Below are 14,019 nucleotides of genomic sequence, written 5' to 3'. Positions count from 1 at the left end.
CGGTGCCGCTGCGGGTGACCGCGGCCTCTCGCGCAGGCGCCCAGCGGCCCCCGGAGGACGAGGAGGAGGAGGTGGGGGTGGGGTGGCAGGAGAAGCTCTTCAGCCAGGTGGGTGCACGGAGAGGGGGGCGGAAGGGACTTCGCGGAATGGGTCAGATCGGAGGGAATCACAGGGATATCCATTCCGACTCCCCTGCTCAGGCAGGGACCCCGCAGCCCGCTGCTCAGGCTTGTGTCCTGAGCTGTGGCTTTGAAATACGTCCCTAGTGAGGGAGACTCCACGCCCTCTCTGGGCAGCCTGGTCAGAGCTTGGTAACCGCACAGGGAAGTTCTTCCTTGTGTTCAGGTGGAACTTTCATCAGATCCTGCCCGTTCCATTTGTCCTGTTACTGGTCTCCAAGTAGCAGAGCCTCGTCCATGCTCTGACCCCTCCTTTCAGACACTGACAGACAGGGATGAGGTACCCTCTCAATGTCTCTTCTCGAGGCTGAACAGCCCCAGCTCCCTCCGCTTTTCATCGTAAGAAAGGTGTTCCTTGATGAACTTTGTCACCCTCTCCTGAACCTGCTCCAGGAGCTCCATGTGTCTCCTGTCCTGTCCAGAACTGGGCAGGCTTGGGGGAGCTTCCTGACACCCCCTTTTGTGCACCTCACTGTGGGGTTCCTTGTTTCAGGGCAAGCTACTGTGCCCAAGGCTTTCCAGGTGGGCATCAGTGGGGCTGCTGGCTGCCACATGCCTGAGCAGTGTTGGAGCTGCTCTGGAGCTTGGTTATTTGCTGAGATTCCCAAAGAGTCTTGTCTCTGGTGTGGCTTTGGAAAAAAGCTGAAAAATATTTGTGGCTTTTCCAAAGCTGGTGAAAGGAGCTGTTTGTGCTTTACTTGTGGTGCTGTCAGTTTGAGGTGGATCTGTACCTGAACGAGTCGGCCTGCCAGACTCCCCTGGACTGGCAGTACCATGAGGAGATCCGGAAACTGGAGAAGGCTGGAGGTCGGAAGAACTGTCGCATCTTCACCTACACCGACCACGACCGATTCACCAACCTAGAGGAGGTACCAGCTCTTAGTTACTCTGTGTCTGTCACAACTTCCAGTCCTACTGCAGAGGGAACATTTCTAGGTTCTCAGCTGGGCAGATACCCCGAGTGCTGGACCTCTCGCGCAGGCGCCCAGCGGCCCCCGGAGGACGAGGAGGAGGAGGTCGAGGTGGGGTGGCAGGAGAAGCTCTTCAGCCAGGTGGGTGCACGGAGAGGGGGGCGGAAGGGACTTCGCGGAATGGGTCAGATCGGAGGGAATCACAGGGATATCCATTCCGACTCCCCTGCTCAGGCAGGGACCCCGCAGCCCGCTGCTCAGGCTTGTGTCCTGAGCTGTGGCTTTGAAATACGTCCCTAGTGAGGGAGACTCCACGCCCTCTCTGGGCAGCCTGGTCAGAGCTTGGTAACCGCACAGGGAAGTTCTTCCTTGTGTTCAGGTGGAACTTTCATCAGATCCTGCCCGTTCCATTTGTCCTGTTACTGGTCTCCAAGTAGCAGAGCCTCGTCCATGCTCTGACCCCTCCTTTCAGACACTGACAGACAGGGATGAGGTACCCTCTCAATGTCTCTTCTCGAGGCTGAACAGCCCCAGCTCCCTCCGCTTTTCATCGTAAGAAAGGTGTTCCTTGATGAACTTTGTCACCCTCTCCTGAACCTGCTCCAGGAGCTCCATGTGTCTCCTGTCCTGTCCAGAACTGGGCAGGCTTGGGGGAGCTTCCTGACACCCCCTTTTGTGCACCTCACTGTGGGGTTCCTTGTTTCAGGGCAAGCTACTGTGCCCAAGGCTTTCCAGGTGGGCATCAGTGGGGCTGCTGGCTGCCACATGCCTGAGCAGTGTTGGAGCTGCTCTGGAGCTTGGTTATTTGCTGAGATTCCCAAAGAGTCTTGTCTCTGGTGTGGCTTTGGAAAAAAGCTGAAAAATATTTGTGGCTTTTCCAAAGCTGGTGAAAGGAGCTGTTTGTGCTTTACTTGTGGTGCTGTCAGTTTGAGGTGGATCTGTACCTGAACGAGTCGGCCTGCCAGACTCCCCTGGACTGGCAGTACCATGAGGAGATCCGGAAACTGGAGAAGGCTGGAGGTCGGAAGAACTGTCGCATCTTCACCTACACCGACCACGACCGATTCACCAACCTAGAGGAGGTACCAGCTCTTAGTTACTCTGTGTCTGTCACAACTTCCAGTCCTACTGCAGAGGGAACATTTCTAGGTTCTCAGCTGGGCAGATACCCCGAGTGCTGGAGAGCACAGTGCTGCAAAGCAATTTCCCCTGGTGCCTGAGACCTGGGGTGGGATGTCAGAGGGACTTGGCTCTGTAGGAACACTGCTCTGTAGGAGTCCTGCTGGGTGGAGTGAGCTGTATTTTGTCACCAGAACAGTGAAGGAATTCTGCAGTCATTTAGCAAGTTGTCCTTGCACATGGTTGTGTGCATATCTGTTCCCTGCTCTAAGAAGAGAGCTGTGTTTGGGAAAGATGTCCAGTTAAGCTAGTTCCTGTCTGTTCTTCCAGCTCTGCCAGAAGGTAACAGACTCGGATCATGAAGAGCCATCGTATCTGGTCGAGAGGATGGCCAATGTGAGGAGGAGAAGGCAGGACCGTAGGCCTGTGTGAGTTCAAACTCGGTCTTGGAGCTTGTTCATGCAGGTTGCATTGTGCCTGGTCTGTGGGAGCTGGTGGCTTGTGCTGTATCACACATGTAATCCAGCTCTGTGACTCCTCATCATGGTGGGTTTGAGGTGAGCTGTGACTGGTGCTGTTCTCTTGTTGACAGAGAAGCAAGTTCTCTGAAGTCAAAAATCATCACCTGGGAACCTTCAGAAGAATTTATAAAGAACAATCATGTAATTAACACACCTGTCCAGACCATGTACATCATGGGGGACTTGGGACCTTATGGGAAGTAAGTAAAATCCTGAAGTGATCATAATTTTCCAAAAGAAAAAAATCCATCTTTCCTCCTTACTCAAAACTCCTGTTTCTTTCATTAGTCAAGGGGGGAGAATTCCAAGAGCTCAGTAATGTGGGCTGCAATTTATTTCTGCCTCTTTCTTCAGTTGGGAGGTAGCTGAGTGTGTGCATCCAAAAGATTTCTAAACCAGTGTAGGAAAGTGTGTATGTGTTCCCTTCTGTACCCCCAAGTTCCTTTACCGGCTCTGGTGTTCCAGAGCAAGAGAGTGTCCGTGTTCTCTGTTCAGACTGTGTTTTCCTGGTGTCCTCCTTCAGGCTTGGTCAGAGGGAGTACGAAAATGTGCTTTGCACAATCAAGGTGGATGGCAACGGGGTGATCACAGTGAAGCCTGACTTCACTGGCACCAAAGGACCCTACCGGTGAGTGGAACAGAGCTGGGACCTCTCCTGGGACTGGGGGCTGAAATGGCTGTTTTCCTGCCCACCCTTTGGGCAGGGGATCAGCACTTAAATTAAGAAATATTTATTTCAGAGATTTCTAGGGAAATATTATTGTGTGCTTATGCTCAGTGTCACTGTGTGTGTGCTATGTGGGGCTTTGGGGCAGGTCTCTAGGGATGCAGGTTATCATGGAATCATGGAATGGTTTGGGTTGGATGGGACCTTAAAGCCCATCTTGTTCCACCCCCTGCCATGGGCAGGGACACTAAACCAGGCTGCTCCAAGCCCTGTCCAACCTGGCCTTGGGCACTTGCAGGGATGGGGCAGCCACAGCTGCTCTGGGCAACCTGTGCCAGGGCCTGCCCACCCTCAGAGGGAAGAATTTCTGCCTAATACCCATCTACCCCTGCCCTCTGTCAGTTTGAAGCCATTCCCCCTTGTTCTATCACTACATCCCTTGTAAAATTACGTTATGCATGTGGTGGATGCAAGCAAGTCTTCTATTTTGAGGGAATGATGCTGGCAGGTACCTGGGAGTGAGGAGAGGGCTGTGAGTGCCCTTGTCTCACTGCACAGGCTGGGTAGAGGGGACATTGGGTCAGGAAGGCCCCATTGGTACCTGTGCCTATTCTGTGCATAATGGGGGAGTTTTTCCCATGTGTTTTGGGGCTGTGCAGGATCGAGCTGGATGGAGAGAAGCGAGAGGTGTGGGAATACAGCATTGAGAATGTGTCTGCCCAGGTGCAGCCAGAGGAGGAGGAGCGTGAGCAACGTGTGTTCAGAGAAGTAAGTACTGGCCACAGAGCATATTCACTAGTTCTGAGAAACAGAGGCAGCTCAGATCATCATGGAGATGTAACTGGTGCTCTGCACACCTGAAGGGACAAAATGTCACTGCCCTGAGCCTCGTCATGCTCAGGGATCTGAGAACTACAGCAAATACTCTCTGCTTCATCCCTTATTCCTTAAAGAGGCCTTGTCTGTAGTTGCCCTGCCTCCGGCTGCACTGCTTTAGGGAGTGAGAGCTGATGCAAGAACCCACCCAACTCCATGCCTTCCTAGTGTCACCTGCCAGTGTTTTCCCTTCCCTTTTGAGCAGTGGGCAAACCCTTTCCTTAATCTTCCTCTTGCTGCCTGTATATTTATTAAATGATGCCTTGTTATCTGTAATGTCCCAGGATATTGGGATCTCATTTCACATCTTGATTTTTCTGAATTGCCTTTTTGTCTCTTGACAGTTTATGAAAGTACTTTTTGGTTTTGATTTTTATTTGTGCATTTCTTTACTGGTTTTGTGGTCACCAAGGAAGTCATGATTTCACTACACTGATCTCTGCCTGACCATTTCCTTGAAATAGTCTGTACCTGTGGTTTTCAGATATCATTTAAGATCTGATTCTTCAGAGCTTCTTTTCCCTTAAAACTCGCCTTGGAGAACCAAAGCTGAAGTTCTGTGCAGTGTTAGCAGTTATGCATCTGTGTTCTATTAGATAATTATATTCTCCATATTTGTTGTAACAACCCCACATATGCTAAGCCTGGTAATGACTTGAATTTAAATTATATACAGTTTAAGTTTTGCAGTAGATAGCAGCAGATATAGTCAAAATGCCAGTCTTTTTGTTGTTGTTGTTGTTGTTGTTGTGTGTGTTTCCAGCTGTACGGGCGGCACAGGGATTACCTCAATGGGCTCGTGGGCTCAGACTTTGAAATGGTGAGTTCCAGAGGCACTGCCAGGGACTGGGGCTCTGTTGTCTTTGGGGTCTGCTGACCTGGCTCACACAGTTTGCACTTGCAGCACAGTCTCCAAAGACTGTTTTACTCTGGAGGGGCGTGGGCAGGTTTTACCTTGTGGCTTCAAGCAGGAAATTGAGTCAGAAGGGACAAGTGGCAGTGGATTTGGGGTCTGCAGAGATCCATCCTGCCCGTTCAGGGCCTGCTGAACACTGCTGTCTCTGTGAGGCTGTGTGCAGCGCCTCAAGGCTGTGATTCTAGTACTTTTGAGAAGGAAGGAGGGTTTATGTCTTCAGGGACAGTGATTGCTGTTAACTTCTTCAGTGTCAAACAGCTCTATGTGCCACTTTGTGCAAATAAACAGCCCCTCTCACACTCATGCACTTTCCATTCTCACTGAATTATCCAAACTGCAATCTTTTGTTTTGCTCAAATGCTGTTTGCCAATACAGTGAATACAAATCAGTGAAATACAATACAAAACAGTGAAAGTTGTGCTTTCCAGTACTTTGATAGAGTGTCTCAGTGCTTCCCCCTGCTCCCTCACCTTGGTCAAATGCAGGAACATGACAGAACCAGGACTGTGATTTCTGCAAGTGACTTCTCACTGTGTGTTTTATCAATCTTGACATCTGTAAGAGACCTGTTTACAGAACAGTAAACTCCTGCAGGCTGGGCTTTGGGGGGTTTGGTCTCTTTAGAGCCTCTTTCCAGAGGGACTGTTCACTTCTGGAAGGGATAGGACAAATCATGCCTCCTCCCTGGCCAGAACAGTAAATCATTCATGTCCAAAAACCCATGAAATACCTGTGTGAGATGCTTTTGGGAAGGAATTGTTGAGGTTGCACCAATGGTTGGTGAGCTCTTTATCTTGTTTATCTGCTAATTTTTCCAGCCTCTTCCTGGTACTCTGAGACTTTTTGTGAATGGAGAAATAGGTGAGTCCTTATTCTAAACAGAGCCAGTGTGGGTGTGCTAGGATGGCTGAGGGTATGATCCAAGGATTTTTGAATCCCTTGATTCAAGAGGCCCTAGAATCCTTTACTTCCTCCTTCTCCTCCCTGTTTCCTGCAGACTAATCCCTTGAGAGGCATTTACAGGTTGGAGGTTACAAATGCTGTAGCTGTTCTAAGAAGGCATAGATCTTAAAAAAGGAGAGCAGATTGCTATAATATCTATTAATTTCCCAAAGAAACCAATTAAATGTGTGAACTCCCTCATCTGGTTAGTAAAACAGAGACAGGGCTAGTCTGGAGGAGGAATCTTCTCTGTGGGCTATCTCCTGTTACTTTGAAGGCTTTTCCCAGCTTCCAGCAGTAACTGATTTTCCTTGAGGTTATTGGTGGTGGCTCTCCCAAAAACCTACAGTGAATGCTGGAAGAATTTGTATGGAATCAAACAGCTGAAGTTCATTCTCTCTCCTCAGTTTCAGCTCAAGGCTATGAGTATGACAACCTTTATGTGCATTTCTTCCTGGAGCTGCCTGACCGTGAGTATTCACATTCCCAGCCACATCACAGCAGCTGGAGAGGTGAAACAGGCTTTGGCTGGTCCAGCAGACCAGCTCTGCTGGGAGTCAGCAAAAATTAATGTTGAGGCTGGGATCTAGTCAGAGGCTTTCAGAGCTAAAATGGCAGAACTCAGCTCAGGCTGGTACACAGAGGTCGTGGTGACCAGTCTGTCCAAACTTCATTCCTTATCTTGCAGAGAACAGCCTTCCTGTGCTCCCCACCCCAGTGACCTTGTCTGATTTCAGTGCTTGCCATCATGCTTTGTGCTGATATTAACATATTAAATTTTGATGGATAAATAAGGCTCCCAGCACATACATGCATATCCTGCTGCATGTTTAATTCTCCTAAAGCTATGGCTCTGCCTCCCCTCTCTGGGTATATCTGTCAAGATACCACTTCTGCTGCTCAGTACATTTAGATAAGGCTCTGCTTTTCTCTTGACCTGAGTTGGTGCTTTTCATGGACAGTTCAGGGTGTTCTAAAGAGCAGTGCCTGCAACAGGACAGGGAAAAGTCATTTGAGGAGCAGCTGAGAGAGCTGGGAGGGCTCAGCCTGGGGAAGGGGAGGCTCAGGGGGACCTTCTCACTCTACAACACCCTGAGAGCAGGGTGGAGCCAGGTGGGGTCAGGCTCTGCTCCCAGACAAGTAACAGGACAAGAGGAAACAGCTTCAAGTTGCACCAGGGGAGGTTCAGGTTGGACATGAGGAAGAATTTCTCTCTGGAAAGGGTGGTCAGGCATTGGAAGGAGCTGCCCAGGGCAGTGGTGGAGTTCCCATCCCTGGAGGTACCCAAAGAATGCCTGGAGGTGACACTCAATGGTAGACAAGGTGGGGATCAGTTACAGGTTGGATTTGATGATATTGGAGGGCTTTTCCAACCTTATTGATTCTGTGATTCTGTGAATGTCAGGGTGGGTGACTTTACTTTTTACCCCAGTCATCAGTCATCACATTCTCCTTTGAGCTGCTCTGGTTTTGTGAGTTTGGCCTCACCATAAGCCTTCATCTTCTCCTGTCCTCTGCAGAGTGGTCAAGCTCCCCGTTCCAGCAGCTCTCAGGAGTGACACAGACCTGTGCCACCAAGGCAGTGGGCTGGGTAAGGACACTTTCAGACCTGCAGAGCAATTTGAACAGGCAGTCTCTGGAGTGGAACATGTGTAACAAACTACAGATATATTCAGCAAATGTTCTGAGTTGGGGGCTTCTTTCAAAACCAGAGCATGTTTGGGATTCTCTTTATTCTAATTGTGCTTGTCATTTTTTCAAGGGTCCAAATAATTGTCTCCAAATAAAACTGAATCAAATAAAACTACTCCCAAGCATTTTCTGGAATCTCACTTTTTTATTCATTCTTGCTGTCTGATTGCCCTTGGAGCTTTGATTTTTATGTTCTCCAATGCTCTGAGTTAACCAAGCACTGTTCCATCTTGCCTGGGGCAGGAATGTGCAGAGACTCTACATTGATTTTGAATTTTATCAGCTTTTTAATGTATTTTACATGTTTTCATATTACAAAAATAGTTATCATACAACATTTTAGTAATACCATTGTTTGAGTTACTCTGCTTGGCTTGGCTCCTGTAAAGTTTGAGGCTGCCCTGTAGTTATGCAATTGACTGAGTTTGCCTTTGAGGTGTGTCACTCCTCTTTTCCATTATTTTCAACATCCTATCCCATCAGCGTGGCACTAGGGAGTGTATGCAGGTCCATCCCATGTTAGTGGGATGTAATTGATCTTTTTGGGCTGCATCACCTGCTTTCTACCATTAATTCCTTTCTCCCAGCTCTCTATGCCCTCTGCAGTGCTGGTGATGAATTCTCCAGGAATCTGATCTCTGCCCTGTTCTTTTTTTAGGATAATGTGGCATACTTCTGCTACCCCTTCACTGTGGAGATGTTTTACACCCAAGAAGATGAAGGTGTGTTTCCCTGTTACTCTGAAATCCTTTGGTCCCACTGTAGCTGTCATGCTGTCTGTCCTGTTGGAGATGAAAGGATAGAGGGAAATGTTTCTGGTTCAACACAAGTTCACCCTGTCACCACGCAGCCCCTGGACACATCCTGTGTTTGCCCAGGAATCCATTAGCATTTTTATGGATTCATTGATGTTGCCCTGTTTCTAGGCTGTAGGCAGCTTCATCCAGTTGGAAAACTGCTTGGATCTTGGCTTGTCTCTTTAAACCTGGAGTGCAGGGCTGTGTTGCTGTGCCTGCACAGAGCCCTGGGATGCTGCAGCTGGAGAACCAGGCAGCTTTTTTATACACAGCTAAAACTCTGTGCTGAGTCTTACATTTGTAGACGTGCTCAGTGACCTGTATAATCCCTAGATAGTTCATGTCACTTTGAAACTTCAACTCTATTTTAAGCTGAGCTTCTGCCTGTTCCTGCTGCTTCTTCACCAATCCTATTGCTCTGTGGATGCAATTGCTGGGGACAGCACTGTGGCATGCCTTGCCACTTGAATCCAATGTACACTTTGGATCTGGGTATTCAACCAACACTAATGAATTTTCAGACTAGAAGAAACAAAATTATTTTGTTTCACTGTGAAAAAAAGAAATGCTTGGAGAGATTTGGAGAATCCAAGGTAATATTCCCCCAATAACAGTGGGAAAGGTCAGAGATAAACAGGTTCTGCTGTTTGGCTTCAGATCATTCACAAAAGGTTGTCTTGACTGCTCAAAGATAATTGAAAGCCCAGTCTGGACTTGCTCTTAAAGAATTTTCCCTAATTTTTATCTTCAATAATTCTGTTTTCAGCCTCAAATCTGAGGGTTCAGGTTTTACAGGGGAAACTAATCAACCATAAATCTTTGTTAGTCATTGTAGAAGAAATACAGAAAGGACTGTGGTGGAAGGGTGCTGGAGTGTGTTCAGAGAGGGAGCAGAACTGGGGGAAGGGTCTGGAGCACAAGGAATAGCTGAGGGAGCTGGGCAGACTCAACCTGAAGAAAAGGAGGCTCGAGGAGGACCTTCTCACTCTCTACAATTCCCTGACAGGAGGGTAGAGCCACCTGGGGATTGGGCTCTACTCCCAGACAGCAAGGAGCAGGACAAGAGGAAACCTCAGGTTGCTCCAGGGGAAGTTCAGGCTGGGCACTAGGAGGGATTTCTTCCCATAATGGGTGTCAGGTTGCCCAGGGAGGTGATGGAGTCCTCATCTCTGGAGGTGTCCAAGGAGTGACTGGAGGTGGCACTCAGTGCTCTATACTGAGTGAGAAGGTGGCAATTGGTCACAGGTTGGGCTCAATGATCTTGGAGGTCTTTCCCAAGCTAAATGATTCTCTGATTCTTTGGCTTCCTACTAGTGGAGTTGGGCATTTAGCATTCTTTTTCTGACTGATAGTCTCATTCGCAAAGCTGTGCCTTCCTCCCCATCTTGCAGACAGTCTCCCTCAGTGGCCTGTTCTGTACTTTGAGGTCCTATCCCTGGATTTCTGGCAGAGGTATCGTGTGGAAGGATATGGGTCCTTGGTGCTGCCAACGTGTCCAGGTAAAGCATCCTTGGGACATTGTGTTAATTGTCTGGGAGAATTAGTTGGATGATTCCTCTTGGGAGGTGATTCAGGCAGTCCCAGGGACTTGGTGTACTGAAGGGAGCAGTCAGCTGTCTGGGGTGCAGCAAGGAAGGATGTGAGGCACATCTGGAGCTGCTGCCCTTGATCCTTTGATACTGCCATACTTTATCTGGTGTGATAAAGCTCTGGAGTGATGCTATGCATCCACCTGTACAATGGCAGTAACCCTCTGTGTCCCATGTGGGATCTGGGAGTGACCCCTGTGTGTTGTGGGGGGACGCTGCTGTTGGGCAGAGGGTACTTCCAGCATTGGCTGTGCGACTAGAATGGGCTGACTCAATGGGAACATGCTTTTAGAACATTTCTGATGCTGTGCAGTGTTTCCATTTCTAGACAGCTCTGGGTTGGGTCAGCAGGTATCCACCTGCCTTTGCTGTCCTCTGTGACTGAATAAATCACAGGTCACAGCAGCTAAGCTGTCCTCTTGTCCTGGGCCAGGTGTCCATATGCTCACCATCCCTACCTGGCATCCTGTGGGTCTGGGACCTGTGGCTGAAATGAGGAGGTTTTTCATTGGGGGATCTCCTGAGCTGGAGGACTTAACCTACATCCGGATACCATCAACCTTCAAGGTGGGCTCAGCTGCAGAGTAGCCTCTTGCCAGGATGTGGTGCATTTTGCTCTTGGGTTCAGGTGTCCCATGGTCAGCCTGGACCAAATTTGAACAAGGATGAGCTGCTGGTCCTGTGCCTCTCACTAAAGAAATATCTCCTCTGTGAGTCTTGTAATCCTGAGCAGAGGAATGAGCAAACACTGAGGCAGAGCTGTGCCTTCTGAGGGGTGAGCAGCTTAGAGAAGTGGGGGAGCGTGGGCCAAAGCCTTGGCTTGCCCTGCTTATACAGTGTTTGTCAGGTCAGGATTTGGTACCAGCTGTAGACTGCTCCTGAGTTTCTGTGAGGAATTTGGGCTGTTTTATGCCTGGAACAGCTTCCTGAAGCAAGAAGGTGATGGGTGTGAGGCAGGTAGAAACTTCATGTTCTTGAGTAAGTTGCAGAGGTGGCTGCTGGTGAATGAGCAGGGTGATGTTAGTGGCAGCTGTGTGTGGGAACAAGCCCTGAAGCAGTTGTTGAAACCCTGCCCCAGCACTGCACTGTCAGCTTGCAAGTGTTTAGGTCCTGCCCTGAACACAGCCTGGAGCTATGTGCCCTTCTTTCCAGCCTTGCAGGGAAGGGAGTACTGTGCCCACAGGAGTTTGTGCTCTGGTGGAACGTGCTTGTTTTCGCTGTGGGGTTGCTCTAACCTGTGCCATCCCTGCAGGGAAAGCGCTTGAGCCGCTTTGGTTTCCGGACAGAGAGCACAGGGAGCGTCACCTTCCGGCTCTGTTGCCTGCAGCAGTCCAGGTGAGTGCAGCAAAGGGAGTGTGAGCTCCACCAGCTCCATCTCCTGTGCTGGTTTTGGGAGCCCTGACCTGCTGGTGTGCTTCTGTGCAGAGCCTTTCTGGAGAACAGTGCCCTGAGACAGCGCATGCAGAGTGTCCTGGACCGACTGGGAGGCTTCAGCCAGCAGAGCTCTGTCTACAATGTTTTGGGTAGGGCCTTCAGTGTCATTCTGTCTTGGTGAGCTTTGGCTCCCTTTTTACAGAGTGGGCAGGGTATTTCAGGATAATCCATTACTGTGGGAGTGATTCCCCTCCCTGTGAGCTCTCACAGTCCATGACAGAGGTTAAATGTTCTGCTCTGAGCTGGAAACTTCAGGAGGCATCAGCTCTGAGCAGGCAGGAGTGATAACCACTGTGTGAGGGCACAGCCTGGACTGGGCAGAGCTGGTGGCACTAAGGCACAGGCTCTCTCTGATTCCATTGTGGACAGAAATCAGAGAGCAGCAGGTGGAGCAGCACAGGTGCTTTGGTAGTGTAACCTATTCATAGAAAGTAGGATCCTGCACCAGGAGAGATGATGTTCACTGAAAAGACACATCCCTCCCCTTCCCTGAGGCTGTCTCATGCATTCTGGCCTGCTGTCACCTCTGTGTTGCAGAGGCTTTCCAGCGGGCACGGCGCCGGATGCAGGAAGCGCGGGAGAGCCTTCCCCAGGACCTCATCAGCACTTCTGCCTCTGCTCTGCCCCAGCCACTGGAGCCATGAGCCTCACCTCTGCTGCTGCTGCTTGGAGCACTTGGCATCCTCCCTCCAGCACAAGCTCCCACCCCTCAGCAGGAGTCCCAGTGCTGGTGCCTGGAAGCTTCAGAAGCCCTTTCTTTGTTGCTTTCCTTGGATGGGGGAGAGAGCTTGTAACACCTCCAGACCTAGAATCTGTATTTCCACAGGTATCTGTGGAAGGAGCCCTGTTTTTCAAGGCCCTTTGTTACCAGGCTCTAACATACAGCCAGTTTTTCACATTTCTTCTGAAATACTGGCATGGAACCTTTGAACCCTGTAACACCTTTTCAGGGATTGAAAAGGAAATAATGAGAAAAATTGTAAATTTAGTTTTCTTCTTAGAGAAGAGGGTGATGTTGAAGGCCAAGGCACGGATGCTTTTTGAGATTAATGGAATTAATAGATGACTTCTTGAGAAATGCTGATAATTGTTGTTACCTGTTTTGTACAGGACAATCAATAGTAAAATTAATCCATCCACCTCCACCTTAAGACTGATTCATTCCTAGAGAGAGAGCTCTCTGCCACATGTAATACATGAAATTAAAGCAAAGGAAGACAGATGGAGAGCTGGACAAAAGGATTACATTCTACATTTTCTTGTGTGCCCATAAGGTCTGGCTCTGCAGTGGTGAGCAGGAAGTTTCTTTGTTCAGGAACACAATTGAAAACACACCTTCCCCTTAGTTCACCACGGAGCTTTGGGGGTTGTAAGGTTTGCAGACAGTGAGAGCAGTTGATAACATTTGCACAGCAGCTGAACTTTGAACTGTTCAAGCTGTTCATTTGAGGTTGATATTTGTTGGTGGTTCGTTGTTGCATCTCTGATTGCAGAACACTGTGGTGCTTCCTGGGAAAGCTTGTGTTTACCCACTCTTTACCAGTTTCTTCTGTTATTTTCTCTTTTTCTTTCCCCTGTTTTCATTTCTGTCTCAAGTTCAGAGGAACATAGCTCCCTGCAGACTGACAGTGCTGTGCTGGTTTGTGCACGAGTCACATTTCCATGTGTTTTCTGTTCCAAACAAAGGGTGGGAAGAGAAATCTCAAGCTCAGACCATGCAGGTTTGAATATGTCTGTGAATTTATGCTGATTCAGAGGCAGGATATGAAGTATGAATTGGCCATCCTTCTTTTGCTCTGCACGTTCCTCCTTTACAGGGAACATGAGACTCATGGTTGCAGCCCTTTGTGGTTATTGGAACATCCCCTTATTCCCTGGTGCTCCATTATTTTCCTCACTCCCTTCTTGCCATTTTGAGGTTGTCCCAGTCTTCAATGAGAAAACAAACTTAAAAAAAGAGTCAGCAACTCTCAGAGTTTGTTGTTCCTTGACCTTTGCTGTAATTCCTAGATCTGTCTGGCAGCTTGAGTCTGTCTGGCAATTGCAATTATAAATGGAATTTTGTTCACCTTCCTTGCCTGTTGCCCCTCATTTTGATGGAGGGGGTTACCAGGATGTGTTTTATGATGCTGGCCTGTGCAGCAGAGCAGTGTCCTTGGCCTGGAGCTGGGTGATGTGCCTGGTGCTGATGTGAGCACTCTGGAGGTACCACATGGTGCTGGAGCAGCAGAACTGATCTCTGTGTTTGTCATGGTCTGTGATGACTGACCCAGGAGGAAAAGCATTCAGTGAGTATGTAGAATTTGTTATCTCTTCATTTTAATTATTATTCATGTTGTGGCCTTGTGTGTTTATCACACTCATCTGGGTGTTTT

General features: G+C 48.9%; 1 protein-coding gene across 1 annotated transcript; it reads left to right on the top strand.

Annotated features, from left to right (window-relative positions):
• Window positions 1-6: 6 nt before the first annotated feature.
• MKS1 (MKS transition zone complex subunit 1) lies at window positions 7-13,717 on the top strand. Its single transcript, XM_031060395.1, has 16 exons — window positions 7-107; window positions 893-1,048; window positions 2,540-2,637; window positions 2,802-2,930; window positions 3,254-3,358; window positions 4,057-4,165; window positions 5,037-5,093; window positions 6,009-6,051; window positions 6,540-6,602; window positions 7,653-7,723; window positions 8,483-8,546; window positions 10,013-10,120; window positions 10,644-10,777; window positions 11,463-11,545; window positions 11,636-11,733; window positions 12,182-13,717. The coding sequence occupies exons 3-16, from the start codon at window positions 2,597-2,599 to the stop codon at window positions 12,286-12,288; spliced, it is 1,212 nt and encodes a 403-aa protein (XP_030916255.1). The 5' UTR covers window positions 7-107; window positions 893-1,048; window positions 2,540-2,596; the 3' UTR covers window positions 12,289-13,717.
• Window positions 13,718-14,019: the final 302 nt, after the last annotated feature.

This window comes from Geospiza fortis, unplaced genomic scaffold (assembly GCF_000277835.1).
Source record: "Geospiza fortis unplaced genomic scaffold, GeoFor_1.0 scaffold59, whole genome shotgun sequence".
NCBI classification, from domain to species: domain Eukaryota; kingdom Metazoa; phylum Chordata; class Aves; order Passeriformes; family Thraupidae; genus Geospiza; species Geospiza fortis.
The sequence above is the reverse complement of the archived record's forward strand: the minus strand, read 5'-3'. Positions and strand labels throughout refer to the sequence as shown.

Bases quoted from the DNA above. Each gene is read 5' to 3' on its own strand.
- MKS1 (XM_031060395.1), top strand. From the start codon at position 2,597: ATGGCCAATGTGAGGAGGAGAAGGCAGGACCGTAGGCCTGT. The intron at 8,547-10,012 runs GTGTGTTTCCCT...CCCATCTTGCAG, and splicing joins TTACACCCAAGAAGATGAAG to ACAGTCTCCCTCAGTGGCCT. The intron at 10,778-11,462 runs GTGGGCTCAGCT...CCATCCCTGCAG, and splicing joins GGATACCATCAACCTTCAAG to GGAAAGCGCTTGAGCCGCTT.